This window comes from Falco peregrinus, chromosome 9 (assembly GCF_023634155.1).
Source record: "Falco peregrinus isolate bFalPer1 chromosome 9, bFalPer1.pri, whole genome shotgun sequence".
Taxonomy (NCBI): domain Eukaryota; kingdom Metazoa; phylum Chordata; class Aves; order Falconiformes; family Falconidae; genus Falco; species Falco peregrinus.
In genome coordinates, this window is record NC_073729.1 from 24,713,630 (window position 1) to 24,732,940 (window position 19,311).

Genomic DNA, 19,311 nt, shown 5'->3' on the forward strand with positions numbered 1-19,311 from the left:
GCCAGCACTTAGGTCCTGTCACTGCAGCCAATGTTACTCTTCTGAGGAGACAGGGCAGAGGCTAGTGCCCTTTCCTCCTCCCACCCAGGAAGGTGATTTCTCCTAATCCAGTTGTACCTTTATACGTTTTAAGCATCCGCAGTGTCCTGCAGCAGGAAGCTTCACAGCTCACCCATCTCTTAGGTGAAGACTTTCCAATTGAGCATTTTCAATGTGTCCCTTGCGAAATACTGCTGGCGCAGTGGAAAGCTGCCATCGGTCAGACAACTGGCAGCAGGTTTTGCTTCTCATTTGTGATAGAGAAATATGGTGTGCCATGCCACCTTGGGAAGGCTGCTGCCTGCCCTGAAGGAGGGGAGCGGGCTGGCTGAGTAGCTCCTGAGGCCATAAAGCACTGGCATAGGCACATTTTGCCTTTTGGAGGTGGCGTTGGTGAGGTTGGAGTAGTACTCTGACACCACTGCGTTTGATCAGATGTCTGTAAAGGCACTGTGAGCCAGATGAGGTTATTAAGAAGGAGAGGAAGTGAATGTAAATGAACTGAGCAGACTAATGCACCCCACATGTATCGTGGGATGTAAGACCATCCATAGCTTTCAGCGGCTGTGACAATTACAGGGTTTGGGCTGTGAAGAAACGTGTCCCCAGCTAATACTTTTAGCCTCTATTGCTCATCTTGATCTGTCAGAGTGAGGAGGCTGCAGATATGAGAGATAACAAGCTCTGGTAAGCTACTGCTGCTTTGTTTCAAGCTTGCTAACTTTATTTCTTTATTTCTTCTGAAGTAAATCTGTCACTTCTTGAAGTAATTTGGATGTAATCAGCCCGGTACAAAAATAACAAGGTCCCATTGTCTCAGGTTGCTCTCCCCTAGCACTGCAGCTGGATCCATGCAGCCCCCTCAGCACAACACACTGGGGTGGGAAGAGGTTCCTGATTGAAGCACTGGCTGAGAACAGGGACATTCAGTCTCCGGAGCATCACATGAACCTGAGGATGATTCCCAACTGGATTTCCTTCCCTCCATGAAGTCAGGATGTGACCAGCATGTGTGTCAGGATCTTAAAGTGGAGGGGCATCCCCAGGAATTAAAGGAGGAAAAAGGAAACAACTAGGATCGTTTAAACATACCTGCGGCACAGCATTTCGAGAGGACTGCAGTAATGACTGCTTGACCAGTTCTCTTTTCTTGGTCTTCTCCTGATTGCTCTCTGGTAGAGGGGGGGATAGAGCTGCCTGCAATTGCCTTGATCTGTGTGCACACATCAGAGATCAATATCCCTGCTGAGAATCCCTTGGACCCCATCCGAAACCCTTAATCAAGAGAAATCCTTCTTGACATCCAGACAGGACTCTTGAAGCAACATTTTGCCTGTTCAAAAGCTGAGGATGAGGTTATACTCCAGGAAGTAAAAAATTCAGGATACCGAGCAGTTCTTTTCTTTTTTGCTAATTTTTAAGATTGTAGTTGGTTTTACGAGTTAAACTCTCGGGATGGGTGTGTGGTCCTGCAAGCACTCTTGCAGGGATTCACATGGTCAGGACTTTGCACAATTTTTAGGAGATGCTGGTGGCTGCTGTGGCTGTGCCAAGGCAAGTGCCACTGTATAGTGGCACTTGGGGAATCACTGGTGGTACGCCACACATCAGCAATGGCGCTGTGTTTTGACAGCCTCTGGGCTGCCTCACCCCGTGGTGCCTTGTTCATCCACCTGCTAACTGAATAAACGCAGGATCTAAGTTCTCTGTGTTTTATTCACTTGGGTCCAAATTCAACTAAATTAATATTTCATTTTCACACAAATAAAGGATTTTCTGGAGGTCTGTAGGAGACACTTCAACTGGCCTGCAAAGAGTAACCCAAAACCCAAACCTGTTGAGATTCAAACTCAGTGCACTTCCACTGGTGTCCATAATCAAAAGAGGCTGGAGACCACAGCACTGAAGCAAGTATCCAACTTTTAACACGTGAGAAGCCCCGCTAAACCCAGTGAGGGACTTGGATGCTTGAAGGCAGGTCCCCTCTGTGTCCAGGCCACCTGCTATACCAACGCAGATAAGAAATCATATGAATGAAGATTATAACATCAGGCTCTGAGAGTTTTAAGTCTCCCTTTGAAATACAGGTTACATTATCCCTGTGGTTTCACTCTTCTTAATAAGCTAAGGAGGGTCAGTATGTTTTCTTTCAGAGGCAGGTGGAGTCCCAGCCAACACATGGTTCCTTTCTACTCAAGATAAAAGTGCAGGTGGAAAAATTCCTGTTTATGTCAAACTTAATATTTCAGCAGCAGTACCTTTTGCTGTTTCACACGACGTCTTCTTTGTAGTACAACTGAGTTGGAGAATAGCTACGCTAACTGGAGATTTTTAGAAGCAGGAGGCAATACAAGAGATACAAGGAACCTGAAGAAATGGCACAAAGGCCAGGTACCAGCCCGCACGGCTGCAACCCCACCTTTCCCCCACTGTTCCCAGCAGCTGTTCCCAGAGCACGGAACACAAAGGAGCCTAACCCCAGCCTGCTTCCCGCAGACTTGAGCTCCACTTGTAATTCTGGTGTCAGGCTGCCTGACCCAACAGTGCAGAGTGAGGCCTCCCTGTGCAGTTTGTAAGGAACGTTTCATCTGCGGTTATTTAAGAGTGAACTGGTCTGCGTGCCTCTTGCCTCCACCATCCAAAGCCTACCTTCCTGGGAATAAAATACTGCCAAAGCTTCTTCAGTCCACAGTTTTCTGGGTGAAATAAATCAGTTTCTTCTCTGGGTGTATGCCTTTCACCTGTAATAAAATGTGTTTCATAGTATGTGACTGCATTAATTGATGCCCTGGTTGTGCACAGTGCACAAGTCAGATAATCAATGTACTTGACCATTTAAAACCAGTAGGATTTGTTACTAATTCAGAATCTGTCTCCTCATTTCAGTTATTCAGAGTTTGCTTGTTTGTTTGTTCTGTTTCTCCCTGTGGCTGATTTGAATAACAATAATGTTAATGTAAGGGTTTTAACATTCATAGCACTTTAGGACTAATCCTGCTTCCTTGGGGTATAGTCAGGCAATGCTTGCTTTGAGAAAAATGATAGTGGTTTTATCATTTCAGCTACCATCTCCTTCTCACACCACTGTAAGAAGGAGTGTGGCTTATTTAACAGAAAAGTGGATCTTGTCACCCACGGTACGAGGTCGCACCCTGCTTTGGAGGCAGAAGCAAAACCCTAACTTGCTTCAGAGTATGAACGAGCAGCCCGAGAGTAACAGAGCAAACTGTGGTGCAGGCATTGGAGTGACTGGAGATTGCAAACAGTCAACATCGTCATCAGATGAGTCTCTCCCAAAGCTTCTTATCCTGTTGTGTTGAGCTTAGCAGCAAGTCTGTCCGGATCACAGTGCGCGATGCGTGACCCGCTCCCCGGGCCGAGCAGAAATGTATGCGGCAGGGAGGCTGATGTGACCCCACCGCTTCGGGACCTGGGTTCTCCTTCTGGAGGGAGGGAATGGGAAGGACTCAGGCATGTAAAGGAGGTGGTTGTGTGCTCGTGGATTTGCTCTGCTATCCACAATTGCTCTTCTACAGATGCAGGGTGTGGTGAGTGGCTCACAGATGGTGCTCAGGTAGAAGCCTTTCTTGGAAGAGAGATGCTCTCCTACATCCCTCTGCCGCTAGTCAGCTGTGATTCATTCACAAGCCTGGGTAGTATACTTTAAAATACCCACAAATGTGTGTGCTTAAAGAATTCCTTGTCTTATCCCCCTTTCTGAGTTTGTCTGCCACGTGCACGTGCTCTGACAATTTTTATGGGAAGAACCGCTGTATTTTGGGTTTATTCTAAGCTTTGATTTTTAGAGCGAGCATGCCAGCACCTGCACGGGGAGGAAGGTGACGGGCATGTGCGGAAGGGGGAGAGGAGCCCCTGCTCCCCGCCGCCTGGGGTGCACTCCAGGCTGTGTGTCCGACAGACACCCCTGCCCGTCCGGCACCCCCGGGCACAGCCAGCACCGCCCGGGGACAGAAAAGCCTGTCCCAGCCGCGCAAGACACCCGGCAGCGCTCGCCGCGGGGAGAGGCGCTGCCCCGCCGCGCTGCCTGGCTCAGCCTCCCGGGGGAGGGCTCAGCCCGGGGGCCGGAGCATCCCACCCCGCCTGCGGGGGCTGGGGGCGCATCCCGGCGGTCTGCCCCCGCCCCGCCAGCCCTGCCAGCCCTCCCAGCAGCCGGGCCGGCAGCCGCCGCCGGAGCGTTGCCCTTTTAAGCCGTGGCCCCCACTTGCCTCCTGCGCCGCTCCCGGAGGGGCTCCGGCAGCCGCCGCCGCCCCAGCTCCCTGCCGGCCGCCGCGCTGCGGGCCGGGCGCCGAGAGCCCCGGGGCGGCGGGGCTGCCCCGGCCGCGGCCGCTCGGGGACCATGGGATGCTGCACCGGGCGCTGCACCCTCATCTTCCTCTGCACTTTGCAGCTGGTAAGTGGAGGCGCTCCGGGAGCGGGGTCGGCGGGGAGCGGGGGTTCGGCTCGCCGGGACGGGCACCGGGAACAAAAGCACCCCCCGCTGGGTGCCCGCTGCCCCGGGCCGGGGAGGGCGCCCCCCCCTCCGCAACTTCGTCCCGGAGCGCGGGGGGGGATGTCAGGCAGCCTCCGCCGGGGCTTAGCTGCGCGGGGGGATTCGATGGTGCCTGAAACTCGGTGACGCGCTTGGGGGGAAGAAAAAAAGAGGAAAAAAAAAGTTCTCAATTCGTAAGTTTGTGCTTATAAAATACAACTAAAGAAAAAATAATCATTACTTCTCCATGAAAGGAGTCCAGGCAGGCTCGGTGGCGATGCTGCAACCCATCCCGACCCGACCCCAGCTCCATAGGTGCTGGCACCCACCGGTGCCCTCAGCCTCTCCCGCACCCAGCGGCCAGGACGGGCTCCCCCATATCCCACACTGCCCGCCTGCACGGGAGGGGGCCACACCGGCTGGGAAGGAATTAAATCAAACCACCTCGGGATGAAGCGCTTAGATAGAATGTGCTTATAAATATACGTATAGTTAATTAGGAATAAACTTCCCCGTGTGCAGAGAGCGTGGTCCCTGGTGGGCACGGGGTCCTCGTCCTCATGACATCTGCGTGCGTGATAAACAAAGGTCTGGTTGTTCCCCGAGTGTCCGTGCATCCAGCCTGGATCTGAAGGGTCCCCTTCTTGTCATTAAATGGGCTCCAGGGCTCCTCCAGCCTTAAAAAGGAAATGACAGCATCGATGTATTTAATTTCATTTACCCCTTCCAAATTTGCTTGATTTTGGAGCAGGAGCAGCACGCAGGAAAGGGCAGGCTTCCTGCTAAGTTCTGGTGAATAGTGAGCTTGTGCCAGGGGGTGAGTCTGGTTAAAAACTCTTTGTTTTGGAGTTGCTCACTGTGACAGCAGAGTATTTTCTGCCAAGGGACGGTGAGCGGGCACTTTGCTGGAGGTGGGAGGGAAAAAATGGGAACCTGCTAGTTTTTTAAATGTAAACCGTCTGCCTAAAATTGGAGGGGAAGAGGGAGGGAGTGCCACCCTGCTAACTCTGACTAGCACCGTCGGAAGATGCAGATGGAAGGTTTGCCTTCTAGTTAAACAAAATACAGAGCAGAAGTGGTGGGGTTTTCTTGCACAAAGCATCTTGCTAGGCATATTTATGAGCGAGTTGAATGACTGGGGAGTGTATTTAGTCTCCTGGATTATTTCTTTTGATTTTTCACCCGTGATCACAGAAGAAAGAAGCTGTACCCTGTATTACATTAGAAATTGGCATCTCAGCACTCACTGTCTCTTAAACCCACTATGTCATCCTGCTTTAAAGCACACACTCGCACACACTGGAAAAAAAAAAGAAAGAGAAAAAGCCATGAGCTGCTGGTGCTGTTCTTATTTCTGACAAGCGTGGGAGTTTTCTTGTATCCAAGATACAGGGACAAAGAACCCCCAGCATTTTATTTTCCTTAAGACCCTCCTCCTTGAAGAAAAGAATCAGTTCGGCTCATTCTTAAGCAAGTTTGGATGCCTTGGCCATAGCGATTTCCCATGGCACTTGCTGGGTGAATTGGTAGAGCTGGAAAAATGTGAGCTATGGTGAGGGAATTCCTGGAGCTGTGCTCTGATGAGGGTGAGGTCAGGAGATCCTGGCTGGTTCCCAGCAAGTGCTTGGGTGAGGGTGAGATCCAGCCTGGTGCTTTCAGATTTTTTTAAAGCAAACTTTGTCTGTGAGTCGTCACATCGCTTCCACATCAGTAGGGCCAAGTGACCTGTGGGACTTACTGCTGCTCAGGGTGGGTTCTGTTAAGACAAAACACTGAAGAATCAGGCCAAGATCATCAATAAATTATAATGACATGAACTTCCTTTGTTCCTCTCATGTCTCTGATTGGCTTCATCTGATACTTGGAACCCTTCACAGTCTTCCCTGTGTGTTGTCAAACTCTGTCTCTCCCACTACCAAAGTCCCAGGGGTGAAATCCTGGCTCCTCTCCTCCTGGTCTGGGGAGGTTTTACTTCTGACTTAAATGGGGAGAGGGTTTCGGTGCTGGGGTTTCCCACCCCAGTTTTGCAGTACACCCCTATGTTTCTTTACATGTTCTCATCTCTGTTCCTCCAGGCTTCACTGGGGCGTTTTATAAATGATGAATAAAAACACAAACACCACACACATAGCCCCAAAATCAAATTAGGAATTTTAGTTGCGATGCTTCATAGAGGTTGTTTTACTATTAGGTGCAAGTAGTTGAGTGAGCGTGTGGGGAAGTGTTTGCACACTGCAGCCTAAATGTTTCCCTAGGAAAGAAAAAGGCAGAAAGGGAACATATTCATCACTGCAGTGTATGCTCCCAAAGAAAGAGTTTGTGATCCAGTCAGAGAGCAGAACAACGTGTGAATTCAAGAAACGGCTACACAATGCGAATACCAACTAGATCCTCAGCCCCCCACGGACCGAGCGCTCGTGGCGCAGATAGGGGAGGAGAGCCGTACGCATCTGTCTGAAGAAAATCAGGGCTGACTCCCCAGCGGTTTGCTAATCAAGGGGGGAGGGAAGGCTGTAGTTTGAATAAATAATTTGCCATGTTCCAATTTTAGGTTATTGTTTCCTTGAAACGTCCACCTCAAGCTCTTGCTTTGCCGATTGGTGCTGCAGGGAGGCTGCAAGAAGGTTCTGGCTCTCCCTCTCAATCCCAGGGCGTATTGCTGTCCCTAATCCTTCCCTTCTTCCCAATCCACCCCCATCTTCAGCTGAAGTTTGGGTGAAAGTTGGCCCAGGTCAGGGCTACCCTGCAGATGATCTTATCCTCAGCCATGGCAGAGGGAAGGATCGTCAGCAAGGTGATGGGGTGTTTGTAGCCCTGAGTTTGTGCATCCCAAGGATGTTGCCACCTCCCAGTTCTTGCTTTGCCTGAACACCTCTGCTGTTGAGGTGCTGGTGTTACCTGCAGCAGGTTGCTAGCCCTTGCTCATCCCTCCCAGCCTTTGGGCATCTGCATATTAAGAAACACGAGCAAAACTTAAATGAGTCATAGGCCTCCCCACAAAAAAATCAGGACTGTGTAAGAAAGCCTCTGCAGAGGGCTGAGAAATGTCCCTTGTAGAAATTAGGGTTGAAAAAGGCTTGTCAAGGGCAGGATTTCTGAACCCGAGTGGTATGACAGAGACTGTCGTGCCCAGCAGGACTGCGAGCTGGGTGGGTCATGGTGAGAAACCACAAATAAGGGCTGGCTCTCAGGCACGGAGTTACTAAAACATCATTGATTTGCTTCTTCCATCTCTGCCAGCGTGAGTTTGCACCCAAACGGTGTATTTTCTGGAGCCGTAAGTGATTGTGTACGGAAGGCACTATGTGAATTTATTTCCACCGAGCATGGAAAAATTCCCTCCCTCCCGGTGCCCTGTCCCAATAAATCAAAGAACTGTAGTTTCTTTACATTCTGTCCGTGGATTGAGAGCTCAGATGCCAAGCAAAGCCTGGAGACAATTTTACAGATACATTATAAATCCCCCTAGAATAAGAGCTTCTAATGGAAAAAGTGACTAATACTTCAAATGAGCACAGAACAAGGCGCCCTGGGACAAGACTGCATATTGAGACTAACCAAAAGTAACTATATACCTTTATTTATTTATTTTCTCATGCTTTCTTTCTCCCTCACTCCCTTCTCAGCGATGCCTTTTTAATCTCTTACAGAAGGGGGTGACCAGTTCTGGAAAATATTTGAAACCAGCACAGATCCTTCTCTAGCTACTCTCTTGCAGCTAAAGCAGCTGTGTCAGTTTGATCAAGGCGTAAAACGATGGAGAGGATGCAAGGGGGGAGGGCAGAAGGGGAGTGTGGCAGACAGGCAGGTGGGACTGCACTGCAAGGCAGGATCTGGGCAAAGAAAAGCATGAGTTAAAATAGATGGACTCAATCGGATCGGCACACATGGGCTGCAGGAGGGAGGGTGGTAGAGCATCTTCCCAGCCAAGGGAAGGAGCAAGCAGGATTGTGGCGTCTGGGGGCTCTAGAGACAACTTGCTTGGCTTTCTCCTCTCCATCCCAGAGACATTCTGAACTGAAGGCAGGGTGGGGAGAGCAGGACGCGTCTCCCCCCTCCTCTGCAGCTGCCTCCGGAGCCGGGGCAGTTTGATGCATCTCCTGAGGGAGCTTTGAGCTCGCACAGCTGTGGTACGGCTCAGCACAAAGCGTTCGAGGCAAGAGCAGGTGCAAGGGAAAGTGCAGTGTCCCTTTGCTCATCACGCTGCTTAGGACCCCTCCAAAATTACCTTGTGCTCTCCCTAGCTTTTTATTTTCTCCATGGTTTGTGCTTAAATTATAATCCCTTGAGGGAAGAGACTATCTTTCGTGTATATGCACAGCACCTAGCACCACCATGGCTTGAACCTTTCCTGAAGTCCTTGAACAATACTCCAGGCTAAATAATAACATAAGTCTAAAGACTACGTTTGACAGATGCTGTCTTCATGTCTGTTCCAGACAAAGGAAAATTAAAGCTGTGCCAATAATAGAGCTCGTCAGCATTTTCCACTGAAGCTGACTTTCAGTAGAAACCTGGGGATTTGACTAAATGAATATTTTCATGAGAAGTATCTGCTTTCCATAGACAATTCTGAGTTTTTCTCCCGAGTTTTGGCCAGAATATTTTGGAGAAAAATCAAAAATGTGCTGGCAAATGTTTGCTGTGCTGGCAAACATTTTTAATTTTGGAGTTGTAGAGGTTTTCTTACAAAAACTTGAATTTTTGCATGAGATTTTTTTTTTTTCCCCTGATCAGCTGGAGTCAGTACTGCTCTAGCACAGTGGTCTAAGCCCAAGAGCAGCACAAGGGAAGAGGAGCTTGGGGTATGTGTCAGACGTGCCCGTTGCAGACTGCGCCTTGCCCGGCAGCCCACAGCCGCGTTTCCCATCGCTGTGGCGGAGATTGCAAATGACTCATAGGAACCACGTTTCTTTGTGTCCTCTAACCAAACCCATTCCAACCAGGAATAAAATCAGGCAAGAGCCAAGCCAAAAAAGTAGCTGAGGGCAGGGTGATATTGAAGTCAACTCTTCTTGGAGAACCGGGGTTTTATTTCAGCTGACGCAGTATTTTTGCCTGACCACTCTGATTTCTTCTGGCCACTCTCTGCTCCTTTGTCTTCCCTCTTTTCCTCTCTCTGAGCACCAGGGCCATGGAAGAAGAGGTTCCTGATGGGGAACCTCTCCCCCCAGCCGGTGTGGGGTTAAGGGAGCTGACGTTGTTCCATTGTGTGCTAATAATATACGGAAACTAGGATCGTTTTGGCTGGGGTGCAAGATGGAGCTCTTCCAAGAATCTGCTCCAGGGGCCCTCAAGTAGGAACTCTTGGAGAACAAACTGGATAACAAAGGCCAGATTGTGATCGCTTTTCCTCCAGGAAAGCCCTGGAATAGCCCATTGCTTTTCGAGCACTTAAGAAAATGCATATGACCTCGCGAGCAGTAAGTGCCCCAGCTGTAGCATTCCCTGTTCCCATTAACAAAACATTGGGTCTGAGGTCGGCAGAACTGAACCTTTCTTTCTTATTAAAAAAAAAGAGATAATTTTTGATTCAAAGTCCTGATGCTTGTGAAGCTCCCTTTGTCCTCCGCTCCTCCTGGGCTGCAGTAGATGTGATGAGCACACCTGACCGCGTAGGTTGGATCTCTGTTTAAGTTTGGTAGAAAAAGAGTTTTCAACAAAGTGGAAACTTTTGTCTCAAACGTAGCACATTCTCCTCCCATTCCCCATCTCCAGAACATGAAGAGGGGAAAAAAAGGACATTTCTGGGCAAAAAAATGTAAATACTCTGGCATTTAGTAATGTTTGGTGAAAATGATGGGGGACGGGGGGAGGGTGGTATTGTGCCAAACCCAATTATTTTTAACTTTTCAGAAGTGTTTTCAAGCTTCTGTAAAAAAGTTGAATAGTCTTGCTAAAAAGAAGTTGGTTTGGTGGTGTGTTTTTTTTTTTCTTTGGAGTTGTGCACTCTGGGAGTTCTCATCTTCCAAATATCTCTGAAGTCATCGTGTCTCCTCAAACCCAGCTCATGTTGGGGTTTATGGGGAGAGGTCCTCAAGGAGAAAGCACAGGCAGGGCAGTGCCTCGCTGGGTTGACTCATCTGCTTACAGGCCAGTGGGTTTGGTATTTTTGTTGTAGAAGGAAACTCAGTAAATAAACGCCCTGCAGAACTGCCAATGTAAGATATGTTGTAACCATTCCAGAGTCATAATATTACCTTAATGTTCATGAGATTTCAGAATAAGTATAAATGACTTCTGCTTCGCTTGTTTGTTGAGCTTTGATGAGGGTCAGAATCTTATTTCATCATCTTCTTGCCAGGGATAACAGTAGGGATTACAAAAGTGAGGATTAATAGTAAAAAGTAGGGAACCAGTAGCAGTAAAGTAATAATAGGAAAGTGGGTAGTAATAGCAGGGATGAGAAAAATGGAAATGATTGAAGTGTCTGGCAGAGATCTCGGAGTTGGGGTTTCAGCAAAAGCGCTGCTTCTCACCAGCATGTCGGGTTTGTGTTTCAGGTTGAACACACAAAAGTCAGTGGTGCCGTTGCTCTGGCTCCTCTCTGGATGAGCTGAGCCTGGGGCCCACGCCTGGGAGTCCTTGTGAAGTGAAGAGCAGCAGTTGTGTTCTGCTGTGGGTCCTGAGGCTTCACAGAGCAGAGAGGAGCGAGCAGCCGTCCTCTGCTGGGGCGAGATCAATAGCTCCTCCTTGACTTTGCTGTAGCTCATTAACATCCACTGTCTTTTCCAAGGGTTGCTTTTGGGTCTCATTTCCACAAGGACTTAATTGCCATTTTCCTGGTGTCTGTGGCTTGTTCTCAGCACAGCTGCTTTTCTGTCAGGACATTAGACAAATATGTTGTTTATCAGGGAAACGCACGTCCCAGATTTTCTCTCAAAGGTGAGGATTCGTGGAAATTAGGAGAGCAGCCTTTCTGCCCTCCCCTTCCCCCTTCATCCTCTATGTCGTTTGGGTGAATCTAGGTTTAGTAATTGAGATGTCAGATTTCCCTGACACCTTTCGGCTGGGAGGATGATGGTGTGGAAGCGGTGACCTCCGCTGCCATCTGCCATGGCTTAATGAAAATATACTGTGGGAATCAAGGCAACAGCTTGTCTTCGTCACCTGCTTGGAGAAGGCAGACGTCAGCAGTTGCTGTGCCAGCTTCCTTTGCCACCTTTCAGTGACTGGCCAGCCCTGCAAACAGCTTCCAACCTGCTCTCCAGGCGCTCTCAGGCCAGCAAAATATCTGTTTCTTCCCTCTTCCCACCCTCGCCTCCATTTTTTTCATCCAATGCGCAAAACACTAGAAAACCAGGACCTTCATCCTATTTTTTCTGTGCCAACGGAGCAAGCAGACAGATGCCCGCCCAGGCCCTGATTTTCGGAAGTGTGGGAGCAGAAGTTGCCACCCCGTTAGGGCAGCAGCAGCAGCCTTGCTGCACAGCAGTGGGGCAGGGGTCTGAGCCTGGCTGTGGGACCCAGCCGTCGTGCCCTTGCTTTCTGCACCATGGGGCAGCCCCTCACCAGGCAGACTTGCTCCCCGTTGCAGTGCCCTCCGAGGAGACAAGAACGCAGCTGAGGATCGCACTGATGAGATCGCTGGAGATGGGATGCCCGGAGCAGGGTGAGCCAGGGCTCCTCATCCCAGCTTGCTCCCTCCCACACGGCGCAGAGCTGCCCACGAGCTCAGCCTCCCAGGTCTAGGAGGGCATTGCCTGCGAGAGGGTCTGTTTCCTCAGCACGGTTCTCCCAGTCTCTTTCCCTGTCACTGTGCCATCCCTGAGTGACCTGGGACATTGCTGACCTGAGGAAGGTAGGTTAGAATGATACAGGGCAGAGTCCCTCCTTTGTTAGTGAGCACTGGGGCAATCAGTCACCTGGTCACAGATACGAAAGAAGAATTTAATATTGCCGGGGACAGTTGGGTTACACTTCTCCCCAGGAGCTAAGTATACCTAATAAAAAAAGAATCCTGGTGCTCAGATGAATACACAGTTGCCGTGGATATACAAAGCCTGAGAAGATGCCTCCTGTGATCCCTCTCTGGGGAACAGGGACCTGTCCTGTGTCTGCGGTGACCCTGACAACAGCCCTGGACCCATTAAAGCGTCGGGTGCTGAAATATATTTTCCAAGTGCTGTTCTCTGGAGATAGTTCATCTGTAAGCACCGTTTCATCTGAACAGTGAAGGTGAGATAGAGGACACAAAAGAAGGGGATGGAACATTTTATTTTCCACACAGAACTTATAAAATATTGAGTGTAACCTTGCATGGAGTGCTCTGTATGGTGTTCATCCATCACAGATAAACAGCCTCACCACAATTAACAGTTTGTCACTGTCTGTCTTCAGCTCTACCCTGAAGTTACCCCTGTAGTAACCAGAGCTCAGTCTCAGTACCAGGACGGTTAACCTACCTGCACATCAGGAGGAATCTAAATCCTGGCCTTACTCAGAGTTGTTCATATTTAGGAGATTTGGACATTATTCTACAGTACTGCAATAAGAGCATTGCCTTGCACATTAGGAATGGCTTCTTCATGTTGGGAGTATCTTGGGTTGTACTCTAAGGTCTACAGCCAATCTTTTTCCCTACATGAAGCTCAGCAGATAGACAGTTTTTGTGGAGGGTATGTGGCAGGGTCTTTGCTTAACATGACTGCCAGGGTCCAGATACTCAGGAGTGCCTAACTCCGTGCCGTGGGGCTTGGGAGCATCCTTTCCTCTCAGAGATGCTGGACCCTAAGAGGGAAAGAGTCCCGCTTCGGTGGAAGCACCACATCCAAGTGCTCCAAGGCCCAGGATGTAGTCGTGGACATTTAAAACTTTTTCTCCTTTGCTGAGGCTGAATTATTGAGTGAATCCTGGAGGGAAAACTCCTCCTGAACCAAAGACCCGCCTCAGCAGGATAAGGAAGAACCGACTTGGCCTGATGGCTTTGGCCTTCCTTTAGAGACCTTGAAAGCAGCAGAAACCACAAGTATGTGTTTACCAGCCAACAGGTTCACAGAGGTAACATCCAGGCCCATAGGCTGATTAACCTTGTGGAGAATGACAAGACCTGAGTCCTGACACAGGCAGATGATTGCACCTCCCCAGAACCCAAAACACCTTTGAGGTTCTGGGCCAAACACCTCCTGTGCAGAAGAGCTTCTCCTATAGCTCTTCCCTGGAGGACAGCGAAGAGAACATCCAGACCTCTCGCCAGGTTTGAGGACTGTGCATTTACATAGCTTGCATGAATACCTGAGCTACTGGCTACTTAGCCAAATCAAACCCAGTTCCTAATTTCCCATGGCTACTCGTAATCCGTTAGCAGCAGATTTCCGTGTGTGAGATGAGAATGGGCTCTGACAGGCGGCTGGCATCCCCAGCTCCGGCAGACAACACACTTTTTGTGATATCATTGTGGGAAAGGCAATACACCTGCTTATATTGTATATGTACAGAATTAGGGGAGAAATCTGATTATCCTAATTACTCAGAAATGCTAAATATGCGCAGAATACAGTTTGGCTAATTAGCCTGGGAGATTGCTGGCTGTTCAGCAGGGAGGAGAGCGGGTGTTGGGAGAAGTGTGATGGGAGTTTGCAGTCTGTTATGTGCCCTTTGCTTTCTAAGCATGTGGAGAAAAGTGAGCATGGGGGTTTGGTGATGTGATTACCAGCCTGAAAACAAATTACAAAGCTGCGAAAGGGCAATTCTTTTTTCAAATGTCTGCCACTTTTTAGGATTCTGGGTCTTCAAGTTTCCTATCTCATTATTCTGAGAGGAGATGTTCAAGGGAAGGATGGGTCTGCCTTGCTGTGCAAACAGCTGGTGAGAGCCCCTGCACGACACCTTCTCGGAGGTATCTGTTCGGCATGCTCTTTATCATGCCGTCGTGCTGACACAGGCAGACTCTCAAATGCTCTCAGAAGCCTGAGGAAACGACGATGGTAGTTGCTTCGGTGAACGGTGCTGCTTCGTTTGCATTTAATGGGCTCATTTGCACCACAGAAGGGCTTGTCAGAAGAGCTCTTCTGGCCCCAAATCCGACCTGCTTTTCCCAGAGCTGCAGAGGAGGTCAGGTAGGTGCTAGGCAGGGTGGAGGGTGGTTCATGCCGAGTACATCTCAAGGGACTAACCCCCAGGTGTCTAGTTCCAAAGTGGTTCCTCCAGCTCTGGATGGGGCACCAAGTAAACCATCACACTGGACAGGAGGGCTGCAGGAGCCACACCAGTGTGACGTGGGGATAGCTCGGATGCACAACTCAGTGTGTTCTTGGGTCCTGCAGTCTACACAACGCTCTTAGCATGAGATGAAGCCCAAACCCAGGTCTTCTGGATATGATCAGTGCCCAAAATGCACGTTCATCCATTGCTCCTCATAGCCATGATTCCTCATATCTTTAAATAACCCTGCATGGCTTTCACTCCTGACCTAGCAGAGACTAACATCTACCTCAAGCTTTTCTGGAAGGGTTAACTTTCCCTCTCCTAAGTCACTGGCCATATTCCATGTGCTCAGGATCAGTCCCGCTGTCAGTTCAAACCAACGTTAGCTGGGAAGTTAGCTGTGAGAAGCGTTCAGGCTTCCAGGGCTGCCACTGAAACAGCTTAAAACTGAGTTGTGTGACAGCCTGGAAGAATAGATAGGGTGATATAAAAACTCTGCCATGGCTTCAGACAATAAAGACTGTGTCTCCCTTCTGATGAATAATGGCTCTTTGTTTTATTCCTTAGATGACAGGGCTGTTACAACTGCTGAGAACTATTCCAGTGCTAAATACATGGCTGTGTAATAAAGGCTCTGCAATCTATGAACTGGGACTGAATAGATACTTGAGTGAATCATTTAAAGTACGATGAATTTCTGAAGCAGCTAATAGTGACAGGAGGTGGAGGGGCAGTAAAGTCCTTTGCAGATCATTTAGCCAAAGGATGTTTTCCTTGCATGAGATGTAACCCAGGTTTCGTGGCTGCCAAGTTTTTTCCTCATGGTGGCTCCCATGGCCATAAAAAGTTCCTCACTCCCAGGTTTGGACGCTAACTTGCAAACAAAGGACATTTCAGATGGAGCTCCAGTGTTTGGTGGTGAGTGACTACAGATTTTCCTGCAGAAATCCTGGAAACCCCGTCCTGGCAGACCCAATGGGAATGCAGCAGCATACCCCCTGTTCAGCTGTAAGCCAGGGCTGAGAGCTCCGCAGGATTTTGCTGGGCTCCATCAGAAACAGTGTTAGTTTGGAGCCTGCTACAATAAGGAGGAAAATGCTGCTTCCTACCACTGCGGTGTTGCTGAGCTAGTGGGAGAGGAGAGGCACAGATGATGTTGTCCCTGTTCTGGAGTTCACCTCAGTCTCGCCAAATTAAACTTCCTTGAAATTACTTAATGTAGTGGCAAGGATTTGAATTTCCATAATGTGGATTAACACTTTTCTATTTTAGCTAATCCTTGCAGGCAGACCTGCAAGCAGGGAGATCAAAAGACTTGAAAAAACTGGGCAGAAAGTTTGGAGTAGGAACAAGCCAGAGATGCTGTCATTCCAGGCATAAGGAATCATCCCGCTTCTCCAAGGGGAGCAATAGTGGCAGGGAGGCAGGGCCATGTGTGGATGAAGCTTTGGTGACACAAGTTAATAGAGGGCAAGTCTTTGTCCCCTTTCATGGCCGGAGGAGACACCAGCTTTCAGGAGTGCCACACATCTGAGCTGCTGCACCACGGTTCGGGGTCCAGACCCCGCAAGGCCATCAAACTCCTGCACCACAGAGACACGACCGCTAAAGGTTTGCTGCGATGGAACTCTGTTCTCCAGAGCTGCCAAAGTGGCATCTATTGACCAGCCTCTATTTTAAAAGGAGGGGAAGGGGAAAAAGAGAAGGAAAAGAGAAATTCAGCTTTGCTGTTGAATAAACCATGAGCCATTGAGGAGCTGCAAGTCAGCAGGGGAGGGGCAGGGGCAGCGCAGAAATGAAGGGGATGTGAACGTCATGTGAAAAATGAAGCACAGGAGGGGCCTGGCCATTGTGCGACACTCCTGGAAACTTACTTGGCAGGTCAGTTGGTGGGAGGCCAAAAGATGTATACAATAAGAGACACTCGACTGGACTGAAAATGCAAACAAATTGGGTAGCACAACAGAAGAGATAAATTATGCTCAAAAAATAACTAATGGCTGAGTGACGCTGGATAAACAGTTACATATAATAACGCCACTGTTTGTCTGAGCCATCCTAATTGGGAGGCTGGGCAGCATCCGATGAAAACTCTGCATTGCACATTTTCCCTTTATAATGAGGAAGATTTTTCCCTCCCCCCTGAAAGCTTCCCCCCAGTCCCATTTAGGAGCAAACTGAAAGCCCTGGTTTCATTCCACTTTCCCACAGCAAACTCATCCTGGCAGGAACTGCACTAAGAAGGACAAGTAGAAAATGATAATAAATTGAGGACTTGCTCTTATTTCACCTTGTGACAAATCTATCCAGTATGTGACTCAGGGAGGCTGATAAGAGCATGGACTGGGCTGCCGCTTTCCTTTTGACGCTTGGTCATGTGGAAAATAACCCCATTCTAGCCCTCACTCAAAAGGGCTTTCCTTTAAAAATAATGGGTTTTAAAAGGCACTGGATCCTTATTTACACTGTTGGAAAGCCAGCAGCTTGCCTCCATCAAAGTGAACGTCACGGGTCTCATTTCATCATCCACTTGGACTAAAGAGCAAAAACAAAGGGGGATCTGCACAAAAAGTGATACGGTCAATGCCATTAATACAAGCGAGAGAACTTGTTAAACCTGAGCTTTTCTTTTAGCATGATACTGTATTGCTAATAAATCCCCGATGAGAATCTTTTGCTTCATTCAGCTCCTCTCAAGTATAGGAGGAAAACACCCCTACAGTGGTGTAGGGGATGGTGAGCATGAGAAAAAGATGGGCTTAGTGACTTCCACCATGGCTCACTCACACTTTGAGCCTGAGACTCTCCACCCCAAGGCACTTCTTTCCAACACTCAGCCTCATTTGTAGCAGAGATGTGCTCTTAGCCTTTAATGACTACCCAGAGCCCAGTGCATGTCCCAGGCTACTTCATCAACCCACAGGAGGCTGATCTTCAGCCTCAAATGTGCGTCTAAACTTTTCGCCAGTCCTTAGGCAAACCGCCTACATCCTTAGGTATTGACTTGATTAATCTGTTTGAGCACTTCATGTGTCTCTGTCTTCTTGCTTCTATTGACTTAAGAAAAATAGAGCTGGCTCCCAGCTTCCCAGCCTGTGATGCTCATGCAGAGGTTAGAGCTGAGGAAGAAAGCCAAGAGACAGGCAGCCTTGCTTGCCTCAGGGAGCAGCAGGGACCGCGCTGCTGGGGCCGTGCCGAGGGTGCTGGGGGCTCCTGAGATGTGGGTGACAGCTCAGAAGTCATCTTGGGTCACACAAAATTGGCTTTGCTTCCTGAAATGGCTGGAAAACTGAGATATCTCTACTTTACGTGTCTTGAGGGAGGCAAGGGAAGCTAGGTTTGTTACCTGTAATTACTAAGGTAATTGATCAATTATTTAAGTATGACTGATTTTCTTCCCATGAAGCAACCAGAAGATGAAAGTCAATAGTGATTGATTAATTTCCTAGCCACTTTGTAGAGGAGAAGTTGTTTGGGGGGATTGTGGTTATTGGAAAATTCCTGCAACACCCCAAAAGCCTCTGACAGTCCCTATTTGTAACAAAACAGTAATTTCCCTGCCTGTTCCAATTTAAACCCCCTCCTGTCAAAGGCATTTTACCGGAACCAGAAGCTGGACCACTAAATGTTTTTCATGTCCAAAATACTCTGTTCTTCCCAGTTTCTTTTCATTTCATGCTTTGGCGACAAGCCTGGAAGTACATTCATTAGGGGAGAGCTGGTCAGTATTTCTTTATTGATACTTACTTTTCAGCTGAAAAAATGGCTATGTGTTTTTTCAACTATAGTTTTTTGAAGGGAATTTTTCTTTTGTCCTTTTTTTAACTGAAAGAAACACTTTTTTCTATTAGGTTGGGGGGGTTGGCAAAGCACAAACAACAGTGTTACTAGGGATGGTTAAAACTCAGCTGTCACAGTATGGGTCATTTTACACCGACGACAGTGTGCATGAAATGCAACCAAACCACTTGGCCCATTTGCAGCCAAACTCCTAAAATACCGCCAGCTTCTAATTTGCCTGAAAACTTTCTGCATATTGCCATGACGTGCAGAGGGGAAAGTCTCCTGAGTGGGTTTTGATATATAAACCAAATCACTTCTGCAGCATTAGTTCATCTGCTCTGTCCTGACTTTCCAGCTGTTTATTAGACTAAAGTTACGTCCCTCTGGCTGCTGAGGGCAAGGTAAGATTAATAGCTGAGATGAGCAGCAGCAGGGGGCAGGGGCTGGCAGGTAGACTGACTCGGCGTCCTTTGCTGGGCATTGCTGGGGTTTGGTCGTATCATCAATGGGCTGAATTTGGGGGAATGCAGCGTGGGCACAGGTTTCCATTTCTCTGGTTTGGGAATGTGACAGTGATGGGAAAGGTGAGGGGTTTGGACTGGTGCTGCAAGCTGCAGGGGAAAGTCCCAAACCCAAAATGCCACCTCTTTTTACCACTACGGGCAGGTGGGTATCAAATAAAAACACTATTGCAATGATTATGCGGTTTCTGCTGATGCAGGATGATTAGCATGAAATATTAAAGAAGCTTTTTACAAATACAACCCAAGTCTCCAGCTATCTGTGTAAAACAAGGATGTTATTCCTAATTCCTCTATATAGATGGGAAGATGGACAGTTAACAACTGTGCTGG

At 48.6% G+C, this 19,311-nt stretch overlaps 1 protein-coding gene across 2 annotated transcripts in view; it reads left to right on the top strand.

The window, feature by feature from the left end:
- Nucleotides 1–4,084: 4,084 nt before the first annotated feature.
- NKAIN4 (sodium/potassium transporting ATPase interacting 4) overlaps nt 4,085–19,311 on the top strand; it is a 52,048-nt gene continuing 36,821 nt past the window's right edge. The window contains exon 1 of one of the 2 annotated variants that reach the window (XM_055814437.1): nt 4,085–4,450. In XM_055814437.1, the coding sequence (XP_055670412.1) occupies nt 4,397–4,450 (54 nt within the window). In that variant the 5' untranslated portion in view covers nt 4,085–4,396. The remainder of the gene's footprint in view (nt 4,451–19,311) is intronic. The other variant, XM_055814436.1, reaches the window with a different exon arrangement.